General features: G+C 39.1%; 1 protein-coding gene across 19 annotated transcripts in view; it reads left to right on the top strand.

The window, feature by feature from the left end:
* The first annotated feature begins 218 nt into the window (after positions 1 to 218).
* The window catches only part of C2CD6 (C2 calcium dependent domain containing 6), a 146,109-nt gene continuing 129,103 nt past the window's right edge, over positions 219 to 17,224 (top strand). For all 19 annotated transcript variants that reach the window (XR_003519454.1, XR_003519455.1, XR_003519452.1 and 16 more), the window contains exon 1: positions 219 to 486. Coding sequence is in view for 13 of the 19 variants with exons in the window: in XM_027591437.1 (XP_027447238.1) it covers positions 253 to 486 (234 nt within the window). In the remaining 6 variants the exon portion in view is untranslated. The remainder of the gene's footprint in view (positions 487 to 17,224) is intronic.

Raw genomic sequence — 17,224 nt, 5'->3', positions numbered from 1 at the left:
TTCACGAGCATGCTATGACTCCCTTGTAAGGGAGACTGAAATGGCTTAGGCAAGTGCTTGCAGCTGATCCTCCAGGTTCATTAGGCTCACAGTCTCCCGAAACCAGCTCTGGCAGGTGAAGGTGTGTGTGTGGGGGGGTCACACGTGTGTACGCATGCGCGGGAAAAGCCCAGGCCAGGTGACTAGAGGACTGCGCCTGCGCAGTAGCAGGCCGGCAGTTAAGCGCAGACCCATCCAGCAGAGGATGGAGGAATGGAGCTTCCCCCAAAGTGGCTTAAGGGTTCTAACGCCGCTGATAACCGCGGCGGGCAGGTCCATTCCCTGTACACAGCCCCTATACTTCAGAAGAGTCCGAATGCTAACCTGGAAATCATGCACAGCAAAGCGTCAGAGTTTTCTTCGGCTCCTAACTTCCAGGACCATAACAAGACCATGATTCTGCCCAAGGATGAGAACAAGGAGGGCGCTGGGTACCGGCTGCTGAACGTGAGTGGGGGCCCGGCCGGAGGCGTCTGTCCCCTACTTGACCACCTAGAGGGCTGGGGAAGGACCGAGGAGTCAGTGCATGCAGATGGGAGGGAAAGAGACCTGCCCCAAGTTGGAAGGTGTTAATAACTGAGGAAGCGCTTACTTGTGGGACCTTGAAGATTATTTAACTTGTCAGAACCTGTTAGATTAAGACAATAATTTAGATAATAATTATGACAATCTACGTTACTTATAGGGTCGTCTGAAGATCTGAGGGAGCTAATGATGTAAAGTGTTTACCACTGCAAAGCACAGAGTCAATAGTGTCAGCTGCTGTTGTCGTTGACGTCAGTGATGCTGTCCTCACCATCATTAGGTTTTCATTTATATGGTTAAAGGGCTAAACTCCAGAAACTTCAGTTACCTTTGTTTTCAATTCCTGAGGTTCTTACAGATGAACTTACAGGAGCAAATCTGCGTCCTTTCTGCAAAGTGAATTGGCCTCCTGTTATTAATTAGAAAGATTAATTTCTATTTGAAATGTGTGAAATGCTTGAGTTTACCATATAGTGGTATAACCAGAGGATGGAGGAAATGGAAAGCGAAAATTAAATTGAAACTCACTTTTTCAAAGTGTTAGAAGATCATTAGGAAATTTCACATTCTCCGTTGGTCTTAAGTTATTAAAAAATAGTACAGATAAAAGTATTAGGAGCAAACGGTATACAAAAAGATGATGTCCTCTGTAGAGTTAGGAAGTTGAATTACTTGATCTCTATAGTACCCTAATTCCAAAAACTTCGAATACTCTTGATTCATTGATAAGATAAATTGAGAGCATTTTAGGATTTAGCTATAACAGTAGGAAAAATTGCAAAGGTTGTGTAAGAGGGATGTGCTTGGAAGTTTAGGCCATAGAAGGTGTTTGTTGTATGTCGTTTTAAGGAATATGGACTTTACTTTGTGGAACGGTGATTTCCACAATTTTTTTGAGTATGAGGATTCGTTTTTATTGTGAAAAAGGAAAGTTTCTCACCGAAGAGTAACTGGCTCTTTACTGTCTACTGACTGGGAAAATCTATAATGACAAAAAGCTACCATGCAGCAGTGTTTTTAATTTGCTTATAGGTACAACAGCATCTACATACGTTCAGAGGAGTAGTGCACCTATATGCAAGGTACAGTGTTTACCCAAGTTTGCTTTCCCAAACTATTTGACCATAGAATATCTTAATATTTTGGCAGAACAACAAAAAGCTTAGGAAATGAAATGTGCACTTGGATTTGGTTATAATGACCTCATAGAGGAATTCTTTTCAGACACAGATGCAGAGGAATGAGTTTATGTGCTAGAGATGTTCATTATACAACAAATTTAGAGTAATACAAGTATATGTTATTAAAATTATTATAATAGCTATAAGATACACAATGTAGACCATTGAACACAGAATGGAAGGCCCTCTCTATTAAATCTGCCTATGCATCAGTACACATGGAACATTGTATATTTAGGCAACAGGTAGTCTTTCTATGATTTCTTGGCATTTTATGGCACATGATTTCTTGAAAGCAGATCATCATAGGGTAATACTATATAAATGTGTTTAGCATTTTCTGTTCAAAACAAAACTTCTGTTTAAAACTTGGAAGAAAATACATCACTGAGGTATTTCACATCTTTTGGAATACATTTTAGAAAACAGTAGTTTGCAGATAATGCTTAGGATACATTTGACTTCAAGGATATTCAAAGTTGAGAACCATGGCTACAGGAGATAGGAAAAGCTGGTGGGTTTTAAGCAGGGAGATGACATGGATCAGATGTGCTTTGTTGAAAAAATTGACTATTCAGGTTTAAGGAGAGATTAAAGACCTAGCAGTCAATGAGGACAGTAAAATCTCTGAGGGGATGGAAAAGCATGGGCTCCAAAGCACAAGTAGCAGTATCCTCTTTGGATAGGAAGAAGGGCATCTCTTCCTCCAGACCAGTGTTTATTTTATCCTTGGATCACCCGTATCCAAATCTTTGGGAGTGCTTATTAAAATCTAGATCCTTGGGGTGCCTGGGTGGCTCAGTCGTTAAGTGTCTGCCTTTGGCTCACATCATGATCCCAGGAGGGATCGAGCCCTGCATCGGGCTCCCTGCTCTGCAGGAAGGCTGCTTCTCCCTCTCCCACTCCCCCTGCTTATGTTTCCTCACTCGCTGTGTCTCTGTCAAATAAATAAATAAAATCTTTAAAAAAAATCTAGATTCTTGGGCCTCCACCTTAGACCTACTGAATCAAGAAGGCTGGGGCCCCAGGAATATGCTCAAATCTTAAACTACCCCAGCAGTTCTTAGATTCATGTTTGCAAATTACTATAGATAGGTGGCAAAAGATAGGCATGGATGTGGGGATTGTAGATTGAGGGTGTAGGTTGGAGAAGAAAGCAACTGGAACCAGAAGAGTTTCATGAACCGGGTGAAAGAAAAAGGAGGGATAATTGGAGGTCTCAGTGAGATTAAAAGGTGTATTGAATGTAAAGTACTAAGGGAATTGGAAGGATTAACTAGAGACAGTGCTCAGATTGAAGGATAGTGCAGCTTATGACTTGAGTAAAAATGTGGATTATGTACCCAGCACCTTAATGTCAGTTCTTTAAACCTTGCCCATTCCTTTCAGCAGCTCACTGCCTTTCTGCGTCTTGGACCTTGTCTTCCCTCTGAGGATTTCACCTCTAAAATCCTAAAATCTAGTTTGCTGCTTCCTAACCTCTCATTACTTTACTTTTATTACACCTATGCTTTGAAATATGTACCAAGTTTTGTGTTAGACGCTGAGGGATGCAATGGTGAACCACACAGGCAAAGCACCTTCCTGGAGGAAGCTAACTTTCAAATTGGAGAGACAGTTACAGATTATGATTTGGACTGGGGATCAGAGAAGGTCTCTCTGAGGATGTGGCTTTTAAGTGAAAAGCTGAAGAGGCTAGCCATTGAAAGAGTTAGCGGAGTTGGTGGAGAGAGCACAAGAGGGAGTAAATAAGCGTGAAGTTTTTGCAGAGGGATAGTGTGGAATATTCACGGAACATGGTGAATAAGAGGCAGAGTGGTGTGAAGTGGGGCCATAGCATATCTTTTTGTGTGTTTAAGATCCCTTAAATTTTTTTTGTGTGTGTGTGAATTTTCTGTTCACATTATTTTCTTAAGAGAATTTTGTTCTTCCCCCCCCCTTCACTTTTCAAAAGTTCTTTATTAGGGATATTAGATCTCCATCTGTGATATGTGTTACAGATATTTTCTCACGATTCAACAGCTGTTATTTTGACTGTTGATGGTACTTTTTGCTATGTAAAAGGGTTCTTAATCTTATGAGGTCAAATTTATCAGTCTTTTATTGAAGCTGAATTGTGTTAAATTAAATTAAATTAGTTAAAAACTGTGTACATACACCCAGGTCATAAATGAATTTACCTGTTACCTTTTAGTACTTGTATCATTTTTACACTTAATCTCTTATTTAATCATTTACATTTAAATGCCTGATTTCTTTGGATTGCATGTATGAGGTATGGATTTAATTTTTTTCTTTCTCAAAGTAGATGTCTCTAAACCATTTATTAAGGAAAAAAATCAGTCTTTGCCCCAGTGATTTAAGATGTCACCTTTATACTAAGTGACCGTATTTATTTGATTATTTTTTTGGACTTTCTATTCCACTGGTCTGTTTATCAGTTCATATACCAGGACCATTCTATTTTATTTTAAAGACTTATACTATGTTTTAATGTCAGGTAAGACTGGTTCCCTGCTTTGTAATTTTCCTTTTCTAGTGATATCCGGGCTATTTTCACTTCTAAAAAAACACTATTATTAACTTGTTTATCTCAGTAAAGAAGCTTGTATTCTTCTATAAGGATTGCATTAAATTAATAAGTTAGGTAACTGACATCTTTATAATGTTGACTTGCCGTATCTAAGAACAAGAGATATCTTTCCATTTATTCAGATCTACTTTTGTGTCTTTCAGAAGGGTTTTAATGGTTTCCTTTTAGGAGTTTTACATAATTCTTGCTAAGAGTATTCCTAAGGTGGGGCTTTTTCTACGCTATATCCTTACTTAATTTTTGTGAATATTAAGGCTGTTGATTTCTGTATGTTAATTTCATAACCTGCTTCCTTATTGAATTTTTAAACATTTGAGCTAGTGTTGCTATTAATTCTCTAGAGTTTTAGATACAATCAGATCATCTTCAAATAGAGCTATTTTATGTTTTTTCCCCCAATTCTCTTGCCTTTAGTTGATTTATCTAATTGCTTTAGCTCATGACACCAGTAAGATGTTGAAGAGTGATGGTGATAGTAGGCAGCCTTGCTTTGTTCCTGATCTTAGTAAAGTGCTTTTTGTATTTCCCCAGCAAATGAAATACTGGCTTCAAGACTGGCTTAATTCCTACTTTTGAGAGTGTTTTAATCGGGAAAGGATATTGAATTTTGTCAGAGGCCATATAAACATGTATGGAGATAATCATATAATTTTTCTCTCTAGATCTATGATGTATGGTATATTAATGATTTTCTTAACATTAAACCAATTTGCATTCCTGGAATTAATTCCACTTGGTTATTGCATATTATTTTCTTAATGTAGTGCTTGATTCTGTTTATTATTTTATTTGGTATTTTTGTATCAATATAAGTGATATTTGTCTATAATTTTCTTTATCAGTTTAGGTATCAGTGTTATGCTTGCTTTCACAGAAATAGTAAAGTTTTCTTTAATATTCAATGGGACAATTTATGGTGCCATGGGATATCTGTTCTTTGAAGATTTGATAGAATTCCCTGTAACACCTCCTGGGCCTGGCGCTTTTTTTGTAGTGGCAGTTCCTTGCTAATTTTCTCTATTTCTTTTATGGGAATTGGTCTGTTTCCTAAGGAGATTATTCATTTCACTTAGATTTTAAATATATTTGCAGGTCTGCAAAGGTCTTCTATGATTTTTCAAAGTCTTCTGTGTTTCATTAGCTATTTCCATCTTGTTATTTCTTACTTGTGTGGGCTTTTTTTTTTTTTTAGTTATGATTCTGTTAAAGATGGTTTTCTTTGAGTATAGCTGACACACAGTGTTACATTAGTTTCGGTTGTACAACTTAGTGATGTGGCAAGTTTATACATTGTGCTGTGTTAACCACAAGTGTAGTTGCCATCTATCTTGATACAGTGTTACTACAGTATCATTGATTGTATTCCTTAGGCTGTGCCTTTTATTCCCATGAGTTATTCATTTCATAACTGGAAGCCTATATCTACCTCTCCCTTCACCCCAACCCCTCTCTGGCAACCATCAGTTTGTTCTCTGTATTTATAAGTCTGATTTTACTTTTTGTTTGTTTATTCATTTTATTAGATTTCACTTATGAGTGGAATCATATGGCATTTGTCTTTCTCTGACTTATTTCACTTAGCGTTATACCTTCTAGGTCCATCCATGTTGTCTCAAATGACACAATTTCATCTTTTTTATGGTGGTGTAATATTCCATTGTATGTATATACTACATCTTCTTTATCCGTTCATCTGTGGATGGACACTTGGGTTGCTTCGATATCTTGACTATTGTAAATAATGCTGCAATAAACATAGGGGTGCATATATCTTTTCATTTAGTGTTTTTATTTTCTTTGGGTAAATACCCAGTAGTGTGATTGCTTGATCATCAGGTAGTTCTATTTTTAATTTTTTGGAGGAACCTCCATACTGTTTTCCACAGTGGCTGCACCAGTTTTCATTCCCACCAACAATACATGAGGGTTCCTTTTTCTCCACATCCTCACCAACACTTGTTTCTTGTGTTTTTGATTTTAGATATTCTGATAGATGTAGGGTGATATCCCATTGTGGTTTTGTTTTGCATTTCCCTGATGATGGATGATGTTGAGCATCTTTTCATGTGTCTCTTGCCCATCTGTATGTCTTCTTTGGAGAAATGCTAATCAGGCCCTCTGCCCATTTTTTAATTGGATTGCTTGTTTTCTTTGTTGGTGAGTTGTATGAGTTCTTTATTTTGGTTACTATTTTTTTTTTTAAAGATTTTATTTATTTGACAGAGACTACAGTGAAAGAGGGAACACAAGCAGGGGGAGTGGGAGAGGGAGAAGCAGGCCTCCCGCAGAGCAGGGAGCCCGATGGGGGGCTCGATCCCAGGACCCTGGGATCATGACCTGAGCGAAAGGCAGACGCTTAACGACTGAGCCACCCAGGTGCCCCAGATACTAACTCTTTATCAGATATGTTATTTGCAAATATCTTCTCCCATCTCATAGATTGTCTTTTAGTTTTGTTGATGGTTTCCTTTGCTGTGCAGAAGCTTTTTATTTTGATGTAGTCTCAATAGTTGATTTTTGGTTTTGTTTCCTTTGCCTTAGGAGACACATTTAGAAAAATATTGCTACAGCTGATGTCAGAGAAATCACTGCCTTTGCTCTCGTCTAGAATTTTTATGGTTTCAAGTCTCACATTTAGGTCTTTAACCCATTTTGAGTTTACTTTTACGTATGGTATAAGAAAGTGGTCCAGTTTCATTCTTTTGCATGCAGCTGTCCAGTTTCCCAACCATTTGTTGTAGAGACTGTCATTTTCCCATTGCATATTCTTGCCTCCTTTGTCAAAGATTAATTGACCATATAATCATGGGTTAATTTTTGGACTTTCTTTTTTTTTTTTCTCATTAAACTTTTGTTTTAATGGGTCTCAAAATTCTGTGACAGATTTTTGGTCAAGTTGTTTCCATTAAAAAGTACTGATTTTAAAAACTAATAACTTAAAACTGCCACACACACACACACACACGAAAACATGGTCCACAAAACATTCTCCTTTCCTTCTGAAGGTTTTATGATGCATTGTTATCATTAACCAGTCTTTTACTATTAAACTTAAATGGCCAATTGACACAAACAGTTCTGAGACCGTTCTTCCACCACTGATTAAGACTGGGGTGGCAGGTATTGGGGATAATATTCATTTAGCCTTCTGAGCTTTCTGGGCAGACTTGGTGACCTTGCCAGCTCCAGCTGCCTTCTTGTCCACTGCTTTGATGACACCCACAGCAACCGTCTGTCTCATGTCACGAACAGCAAAACGGCCCAGAGGAGGATAGTCAGAGAAGCTCTCAACACACATAGGTTTGCCAGGAACCATATCAACAATGGCAGCATCACCAGATTTCAAGAACTTGGGACCATCTTCCAGCTTTTTTCCAGATCAACGATCTATTTTCTCCTTCAGCTCAGCAAACTTGCAAGCAATGTGAGCCGTGTGACAATCCAGCACAGGTGCATATCCAGCACTGATTTGGCCTGGATGGTTCAGGATAATCATCTGAGCCGTGAAGCCAGCTGCTTCCATTGGTGGGTCATTTTTGCTGTCACCAGCCACATTGCCACGACGAACATCTTTGACAGATACGTTCTTGACATTGAAGCCCACATTGTCCCCAGGAAGAGCCTCACTCAAAGCTTCATGGTGCATTTCAACAGACTTTACTTCAGTTGTAACATTGACTGGAGCAAAGGTGACCACCATCCCAGGTTTAAGAACACCAGTCTCCACTCGGCCCACAGGGACAGTACCAATACCACCAATTTTGTAGACGTCCTGGAGAGGCAGACGCAAAGGCTTGTCAGTTGGACGAGTTGGTGGCAGGATGCAATCCAGAGCTTCAAGCAGTGTGGTTCCACTGGCATTCCCATCTTTACGGGTGACTTTCCATCCCTTGAACCAAGGCATGTTAGCACTTGGCTCCAGCATGTTGTCACCGTTCCAACCAGAAATTGGCACAAATGCTACTGTGTCAGGGTTGTAGCCAATTTTCTTAATGTAGGTGCTGACTTCCTTAACGATTTCCTCGTATCTCTTCTGGCTGTAGGGTGGCTCAGTGGAATCCATCTTGTTAACACCAATAATTAGTTGTTTTACACCCAGTGTGTAAGCCAGAAGGGCATGCTCACGGGTCTGCCCATTCTTGGAGATACCGGCTTCAAATTCACCAACACCAGGACAGCACAGTCAGCCTGAGATGTGCCTGTAATCATGTTTTTGATAAAGTCTCTGTGTCCTGGGGCATCAATGATGGTCACCTAATACTTGCTGGTCTCGAATTTCCACAGGGAGATATCAATGGTGATACCACGTTCACGTTCAGCTTTCAGTTTATCCAAGACCCAGGCATACTTGAAGGAGCCCTTTCCTCCTCCTCAAATTTTTCGATAGTTCTTTTGTTGATCCCACCACATTTGTAGATCAGATGACCAGTAGTGGTAGACATGCCCAAATCTATGTGTCCAATGACGACGATGTTGTTGTGAGTCTTTTCCTTTCCCATTTTGGTTTAGGTTGAGTGGTGGTTTTCACGAGACCTGTGTTTTGGCGGCAAACCCGTTGCGAAAAAAAAAGCTATTTTTGGACTTTCAATTCTGTTCTATTGATCTATGTGTCTGTTTTTCTTTTTAAATTTTACTTAAATTCAATTTAGTTAATATATAGTGTATTATTAGTTTTAGAGGTAGAATTTAGTGATTCATCAGTTGCCTATAACACCTAGTGCCCATCACATGATGTGCCCTCCTTAATGCCCATCACCCAGTTACCCCATCCCCCACACTCCTCCCCTCCAGCAGTCCTCAGTTTGTTTCCTAGAGTTAAAATCTCTTATGGTTTGCCTCCCTCTCTGCTTTTATCTTACTTTATTTTTCCTTCCCTTTCCCTATGCTCATCTGTTTTGTTTCTTAAATTCCACATAGGAGTGAAATCATGTGATATTTTTCTTTCTCTGCCTGACTTATTTCGCATAGCATAATACCCCCTAGTTCCATCCATGTCATTGAGGTTGACAAGATTTCATTCTTTTTGATGGCCAAGTAATATTCCATTGTATATACATAACACATCTTCTTTATCCATTCATCTGTCAGTGGACATCTGGGCTCTTTCCATAGTTTGGCTCTTGTGGACATTGCTGCTATAAACATTGGGGTGCATGTGCCCCTTCAATCACTATTTTTGTATCCTTTGGGTAAATACCTAGAAGTGCAATTGCTGGGTTATAGTGTAGTTCTATTTTTAACTTTTTGAGGAACTGCATACTGTTTTCCAGAGTGGCTGCACCAGTTTGCATTTCCACCAATAGTGTAAGAGGGTTCCCCATCCCTCACCATTATCTGTTGTTTCCTGAGTTGTTCATTTTGGCCATTCTGACCAGTGTGAGGTGATATCTCATTGTGGTTTTGATTTGTATTTTCCTGATGTCAAGTGATGTTGATCATTTTTTCATGTGTCTGTTGGCTATTTGTATGTCTTCTTTGGAGAAATGTCTGCTCATGTCTTCTGCCCATTTCTTGACTGGATTATTTGTTTTTTTGGGTGTTGAGTTTGATAAGTTCTTTATAGATCTTGGATACTATCCCTTTATCCATAATGTCATTTGCAAATATCTTCTCCCATTCCGTAGGTTGTCTTTTAGTTTTGTTGACTGTTTCTTTGCTGTGCAAAAGCTTTTTATCTTGATGAAGTCTCAGTAGTTCATTTTTGCTTTTGTTTCCCTTGCCTTTGGAGACCTGTTTAGCAAGAAGTGCTGCAGCCTAGGTCAAAGAGGTTGCTGCCTGTGTTCTCCTCAAGGATTTTGATGAATTCCTGTCTCACATTTAGGTCTTTCATCCATTTTGAGTTCATTTTTATGTATGATGTAAAAAAAAAAAATGTCCAATTTCATTCTTCTACATGTGGCTGTCCAATTTTCCCACACTATTTGTTGAAGAGACAGTCTTTTTACCATTGGATATTTGGTTTGTTAAAGATTAGTTGACCGTAGAGTTGAGGGTCCATTTCTGGGCTCTCTATTCTGTTCCATTGATCTTTGTGTCTGTTTTTGTCCCAGTACCATACTGTCTTGATGATTACAGCTTTGTAATAGAGCTTGAAGTCTGGAATTGTGATGCCACCGGCTTCGGTTTTCTTTTTCAATATTACTGTGGCTATTTGGGGTCTTTTCTGGTTCCATACAAATTTTCGAGTTGTTTGTTCCAGCTCTGTCAAAAATGCTGGTGATATTTTTATAGGGATTGCATTGAATGTGTAGATTGTTTTGGGTAGCATAAACATTTTAACAATATTCTTCCACTCCATGAACATGAGATTTTTCCTTTTTTTTGTGTGTCTTCCTCAGTTTCTTTCATAAATGTTCTATAATTTTCAGAGTACAAATCTTTCACTGGTTTGGTTAGGTTTATTCTTAGGTATCTTATGGTTTTTGGTGCAATCTTACGGTTTTTGGTGCAATTATAAACAGGATTGATTCCTTGATTTTCTGCTGCTTCATTTTTAATGTATACGAATGCAACAGACTTCTGTGCATTGATTTTATGTCCTGCAACTTTGCTGAATTCCTATATCAGTTCTAGCAATTTTTTGCTGGGATCTTTTGGGTTTTCTACATAGAGTATCATGTCATTTTTGAAGAGTGAAAATTTGACTTCTTTGCTGATTTTGATGCCTTTTATTTCTTTTTGTTGTCTGATTGCTGTGGCTAGGACTTCTAATACTATGTTGAACAGCAGTGGTATGAGTGGACATTCCTGACCTTAGGGGGAAAGCTCTCAGTTTTTCCCTGTTGAGGATGATATTCACTGTGGGTCTTTCATATATGGCTTTTCTGATGTTGAGATACATTCCCTCTACCCCTACATTGTGGAGTGTTTTTAATCAAGAAAGGATGCTGTATTTTGTCAAATGCTTTTTCTGCATCAGTTGAGAGGATCATATGGTTCTTATCCTTTCTTTTATTAATGTTGTGTCTCACATTGGTTTTCTAATTTTATTTTTTTTAAAGATTTTATTCATTTATTTGACACACAGAGAGAGATAGTGTGAGAGAGACAGAGCACAAGCAGGGGGAGCGACAGGCAGAGGGAGAGGGAGAAGCAGGTTCCCCGCTGAGCAGGGAACCCAATGCAGGGCTCGATCCCAGGACCCTGGGATCATGACCCGAGCCGAAGGCAGATGCTTAACCAACTGAGCCACCCAGGCGCCCCTCACATTGATTGATTTGCAGATGTTGAACCACCCCTGCAGCCCAGGCATAAATCCCACTTGGTCATGGTGAATAATCCTTTTAATATACTGTTGGATCCTATTAGCTAGTCTCTTGGTGAGAATTTTTGCATCCATGTTCATCAGGGATATTGGCGTGTAGTTCTCTTTTTTAGTGGAGTCTTTAGTTTTGGGATCAAGGTAATGCTGGCCTCATAGAAGGAGTTTGGAAGTTTTCTTTCCATTTCTATTTTTGGAACAGTTTCAGAAGTATTGGTGTTCTTAAAATGTTTGGTAGAATTCCCCTGGGAAGCCATCTGGCCTTGGACTCTGTTGGGAGATTTTTGATTACTGCTTCAATTTCCTTGCTGGTTATGGGTCTGTTTGGGTTTTCTGTTACTTCCTGTTTCAGTTTTGGTAGTTTATATGATTCTAGGAATTTAGCTGTTTCTTCCAGATTGCCCTTTTGTTGGCATATAATTGCTCATAATACGTTCTTATATTTGTATTTCTGTGGTGTTGGTTGTGATCTCTCCTCTTCCATTCATGATTTTATTAATTTGGCCCTTTCTCTTTTCTTTTTGAGAAGTCTGGCTAGGGGTTTATCGGTCTTGTTAATTCTTCAAAAGAACCAACTCCTAGTTTCGTTTATCTGTTCTTTTTTATTATTATTATTTCTATATTATTGATTTCTGCTCTGATCTTTATTATGTTCCTTCTCCTGATGGATTTAGGCTTTATTTGCTATTCTTTTTTCAGCTCCTTTAGGTATAAGGTTAGGTTGTGTATTTGAGACTTTTATTGCTTCTTGAGGAAGGCCTGTATTGCTATATAAACTTCCCTCTTAGGACTGTCCTTGCTGCATCCCAGAAGTTTTGAATTGTCATGTTTTCATTTTCATTTGAGTCCATGTATTTTTTTTAATTCTTCATTAATTTCCTGGTTGACCCATTCGTTCTTTAGTATGATGTTCTTTAACCTCCATGTATTTGTGGTCCTTTCATATTTTTTTCTTGTGGTTGACTCCAAGTTTCATAGCACTGTGGTCTGAAAATATGCATGGTATGATTTCAGTCTTTTTGTACCCATTGAGTCCTGTTTTGTGACCCAGTATGTGATCTATTCTGGAGAATGTTCCATGTGCACTTGAAAAAAATGTATATTCTGCTTTAGAATGAAATGTTCTGAATATATCATTTAAATCCATCTGGTCCAGTGTGTCATTCAAAGCCCTTGTTTCCTTGTTGATCTTCTGCTTAGATGATCTGTCCATTGCTGTGAGTGGAGTGTTAAAGTCCCCTACTATTACTGTATTATTATCAATGAGTTTCTATAAATTTGTTATTAATTGATTTATATATTTGGCTGATCCCAAGTTAGGGGCATAAATATTTACAATTATTCTTGTTCTATTCATCTATTCTTGTTGGATAGACCCCTTTATTATGATATAGTGTCCTTCTTCAGGACTTATTACAGTCTTTGGTTTAAGATCTAATTTGATGTAAGGATGACTACTCCAGCTTTCTTTTGATGTCCATTAGCATGATAAATTTTTCTCCACCCTATCACTTTCAATTTGGATGAGTCTTTGGATCTAAAGGGAGTGTCTTGTAAACAGCATATTGATGAGTTTTGTTTTGTTTTTTTTATCCATTCTGATACCCTGTGTCTTTTTATGGGAGCATTGAGTCCATTTACATTCAGAGTAATTGTTGAAAGATATGAATTTAGTGCCATTGTGTTACCTGTAAGTCACTGTTCCTATAGATTGTCTCTGTTCCTTTCTGGTCTTTGTTACTTTTGGTCTCTCTTTACTCTCAAAGGGTCCCCTTTAATATTTTTTTGCAGTGCTAGTTTAGTGTTCACGAATTCCTTTAGTTTTTATCTTAGAAACTGTTGATCTCTCCTTCTGTTATGAATGACAGCCTTGCTTGATTAAGTATCCTGGGCTGTATATTTTTCCCATTTAGCATGTTGAATATATCATGCCAGTCCTTTCTGGCCTGCCAGGTCCCTGTGGACAGATCTGCTTCTAGTCTCATGTGTCCACCCTTGTAGGTTAAGGACTTCTTGTCTTGATCTGCTTTCAGGATTTTCTCTTTATCTTTGTAATTTGCAAGTTTTACTATAATATATTGTGGTGTTGACCTATATATATGTGTATATATAAATATATATTATTTTTTTTAGGGGAGTTCTCTGTGGCTCTTGGACTTGAATGCCTGTTTCCTTCTCCAGATTAGGGAAGTTCTCAGCTATAATTTGTTCAAATAAAACTTCTCCCTTTTCCCCCTCTTCTTCTTCTGGGACTCCTATAATATGGATATTATTTCGCTTTATGGAATCGCTGAGTTCCCTAAGTCTACCTTTGTGATGTAATACTTTTCTTTCCCCCTTCTTTTCACCTTCATTATTTTCCATAATTTTATCTTCTATATCACTGATTTGCTCTTCTGTTTCGTTCATCTGCATTTTTATGGTCTCCACTTGGGATTGCATCTTGGTTAAAGCATTTTTAATTCTGACCTCAGAGATTTTTACTTTTTTTCTCTCTACAGTAAGGGATTCTCTAGTGTCTTCTGTACTTTATTCAAGCCCAGCTAGTATCTTTATACTCGTTGTTTTAAATTCTAGTTCAGACATCTTACTTATATCTGTATTGATTAAATCCCTGGCAGGAAGTACTACCTCCTGTTCTTTCTTTTGGGGTGAATTTCTTAATCTCATCGTTTTGTCCAGAAAAGAAAGGAAGGGAGAAAAAGACAAAACAAAACAAAAAAACAATAACAACACCACCACCACCAACAACAAAAACTTCAGGAAATGTTTCTGGTATATGCTGTGTACACTCTGCTGTTGCGTTTTGGCTGCTCTTTCCCACTGGTCCATCCTCTACAGAGTTCCTCCTTTCTTGTAGTGGGGAGTGTTCGGACCTTTAACTAGGTGTGCTTTGATTTGTCTGTTAAGCCTGGAAAAGTAAAGAGGGGGAAAAAAAAAAAGCCAGATCCAAGACAAGAGAAAAGGAAAAGGAACAAAAATGCAAACAGACAAAAATAAACTTGATTCCAAAGAAAAAGAAAGAAAAAAGAATAAGGAAAGAAGAATAGGAAAAAAAAATAAGCCTGATCTGAAAAATAAGAGAAGGAAACAAACCAACCAACCAACAAGTGAACAAAAAATTATAAGCCTAATACCAGAAAAATAGAGAAAAAAGGAAAAGGTATATAAAATAAAGGATAAAAAATTAAAAATAAATAAAATATAAAAAAATTTAAAAATAAGAAAAAAGAAAAAGCAAGCCTGGTCCTACTTCCACGAGAAGCTGACATTGGAGCCTTTTTTAATCAGTAGACTTGGTACATGGGGGGGCCTGTGTTGGTCTTCCGAGGGAGAGGCCTGTTGGACTGGCTCACAAGCTGACTTGCCCTAGTAAAGATACCCCTGCCAGGTACAGGGTGCGGGCTTTAGTGTAGGGGACCCCAGCCTCCACTGGAGGTACTGTGTTGCTCTCTGAAGCCCACCTGTGCTGGCGGGCGGGGGAAGGAGGAGTGGTGGCAGAGGAAGATGGCATCATCCTGCCCTCTCATCCGGGTGGGGAACTTCTGGCCACTGTTCAGGAGGCCCTCACAGGAAGGCAAACAATCTCCTGTGTCCTGGACTTTCAGCACATCCTTGCCCGTAACCTGTCTGTTCCTGGGACCATTGGCATGCCCAGCACCACAGATCTCCTGTATTTTATCTCTAGACAGTGGCTGGGATACAAAACTCCACATTTTAAAGGACCTGGCAAGGTGCAGACCGAATCCCCTCCCCTAGAAGAGAGCCTCGAGGCCCACCCAGCACCATCCTGTCCCAGAAAAGCAGTTGCACAGTGCGCTCGGAGGCTGGAGTTTATCGTGCTGCACAGTGGGAAGCTGCAACCGGGTTATCTGCCATCTGCATGCGACTCAGTCTCCTACTTTGTTCTGTCCCAGAAAAGCAGTCACACAGAGGCTTGAGTCTATTGTGGCAGACAGCGAAAAGCAGCGCCCAGGTTATCTGCAGTCTGTCCGTGTGTCTGCTCTCTGCTCAGTTCTGTCCCAGAAAAGCAGCTGCTCAGCATGCGCATGGGGGTTTAAGTCTATTGTGGCTCACAGTAAAAAGCTGCTACAATGTTCTCTGCCCTCTGCATGCACCTCTGTCCCTGTTGTTGAGTGCCACTCAATGGCTCCCAGCTGACCTTTTGTCCTTGGAGAGGCAAAATGCGCTCTTCCAAATGTATTCCGGGAAGGGGAGTGATCTCCCCCAGTGTGACCCAGGGCATCTTTTCAGTGCTGCTTATTGTGCCATCCCTACCTGCTGTACTCTCTCTTGCTCTCTCCCTCTCCCTGACTTTGCACCGAGGAAAGGGTTCCCTTCCCTTTGCAGTCCCGTGGCTTGCCTCTCCCCTAGTTCATGGCTCCGAACCTCACATCTGCCATGTTCTCTCCCTCCAACTGTGCAGATTGTTTTCTTAATCTTCAGATAGTATTCCTAGTTGTTCAAAATCGTTGGATGTTGATCTAGCTGTTTGAGGGATGAGGCCAAGCCCAGGGTTTCACTGCTATTCTGCCATTTTAACCCCAGAACCCTATGTGTCCGTTTTTGTGCCCATATCATGCTGTTTTGATTACTACGGCTTTGTAGTATAACTTGAAATCTGGAATTGTGATACCTCCATTTTTGTTTTTCTTTTTCATGATTGCTTTAGCTATTTGGGGTCTTTCATGGGTCCATAAAAATTTGAAGATTGTTCTAGTTCTGTGGAAAATGTATTTTGATAGGCATTGCATTAAATCTTTAGATTGCTTTAGGTAGTATGTATATGAGCATGGAATATCTTTAGTTTGTGTCATCTTTAATTTCTTTCATCAGTGTATTATAGTTTTCAGAGTGCAGGTCTTTCACCTCCTTGGTTAAGTTTATTCCTGCATATTTTTTTTTAAAGATTTATTATTTGTCAGAGAGAGAGAGCACAAGCAGGGGGAAAAGCAGGCAGAGGGAGAAGCAGGCTCCCCACTGAGCAAGGAGCCCGATATGGGACTCGATCCCAGGACCCTGGGATCATGACCTGAACCGAAGGCAGACGCTTAACGACTGAGCCACCCAGGCATCCCTATTCCTGCATATTTTAAAAATTATTTTTGGTGCAGTTATAATTGGGATTATTCCTTAATGTCTCTTTCTGCTGCTTTATTACTAGTGTCTAGAAATGCAGTAGATATCTATACATTGATTTTTTTATCCTTTGACCTCACTGAATTCATCTATCAGTTTTAGTAGTTTTCTGGTGGAGACTTTAGGGTTTTCTACATACAGTATCATGTCATTTGCAAATAGTGAAAGTTTTACTTCTTCCTTACTCATTTAGATGCCTCTTCTTTCTTTTTCTTGTATGATTTCTGTGGCTAGGATGTCCAGACTATGTTGAACAAAAGTGGTAAGAGTGGACATCTGTATTTTGTTCCTGATGTTAGTGGAAAAGCTCTCAGTATTTCTCCACTGAGTATGATCTTAGCTGTGGGTTTTTCATATATGGCCTTTATTATGTTGAGGTATGTTCCCTGTAAACGAGTTTTCATCACAAATGGATGTTGTATATTGTCAAATGTTTTTTCTGCATTTATTGAGATGATCATATACTTTTTATCCTTCCAGTTGTTG

This window comes from Zalophus californianus, chromosome 3 (genome assembly GCF_009762305.2).
Source record: "Zalophus californianus isolate mZalCal1 chromosome 3, mZalCal1.pri.v2, whole genome shotgun sequence".
NCBI lineage: Eukaryota > Metazoa > Chordata > Mammalia > Carnivora > Otariidae > Zalophus > Zalophus californianus.
This window is presented reverse-complemented; position numbering and strand designations above follow the sequence as displayed.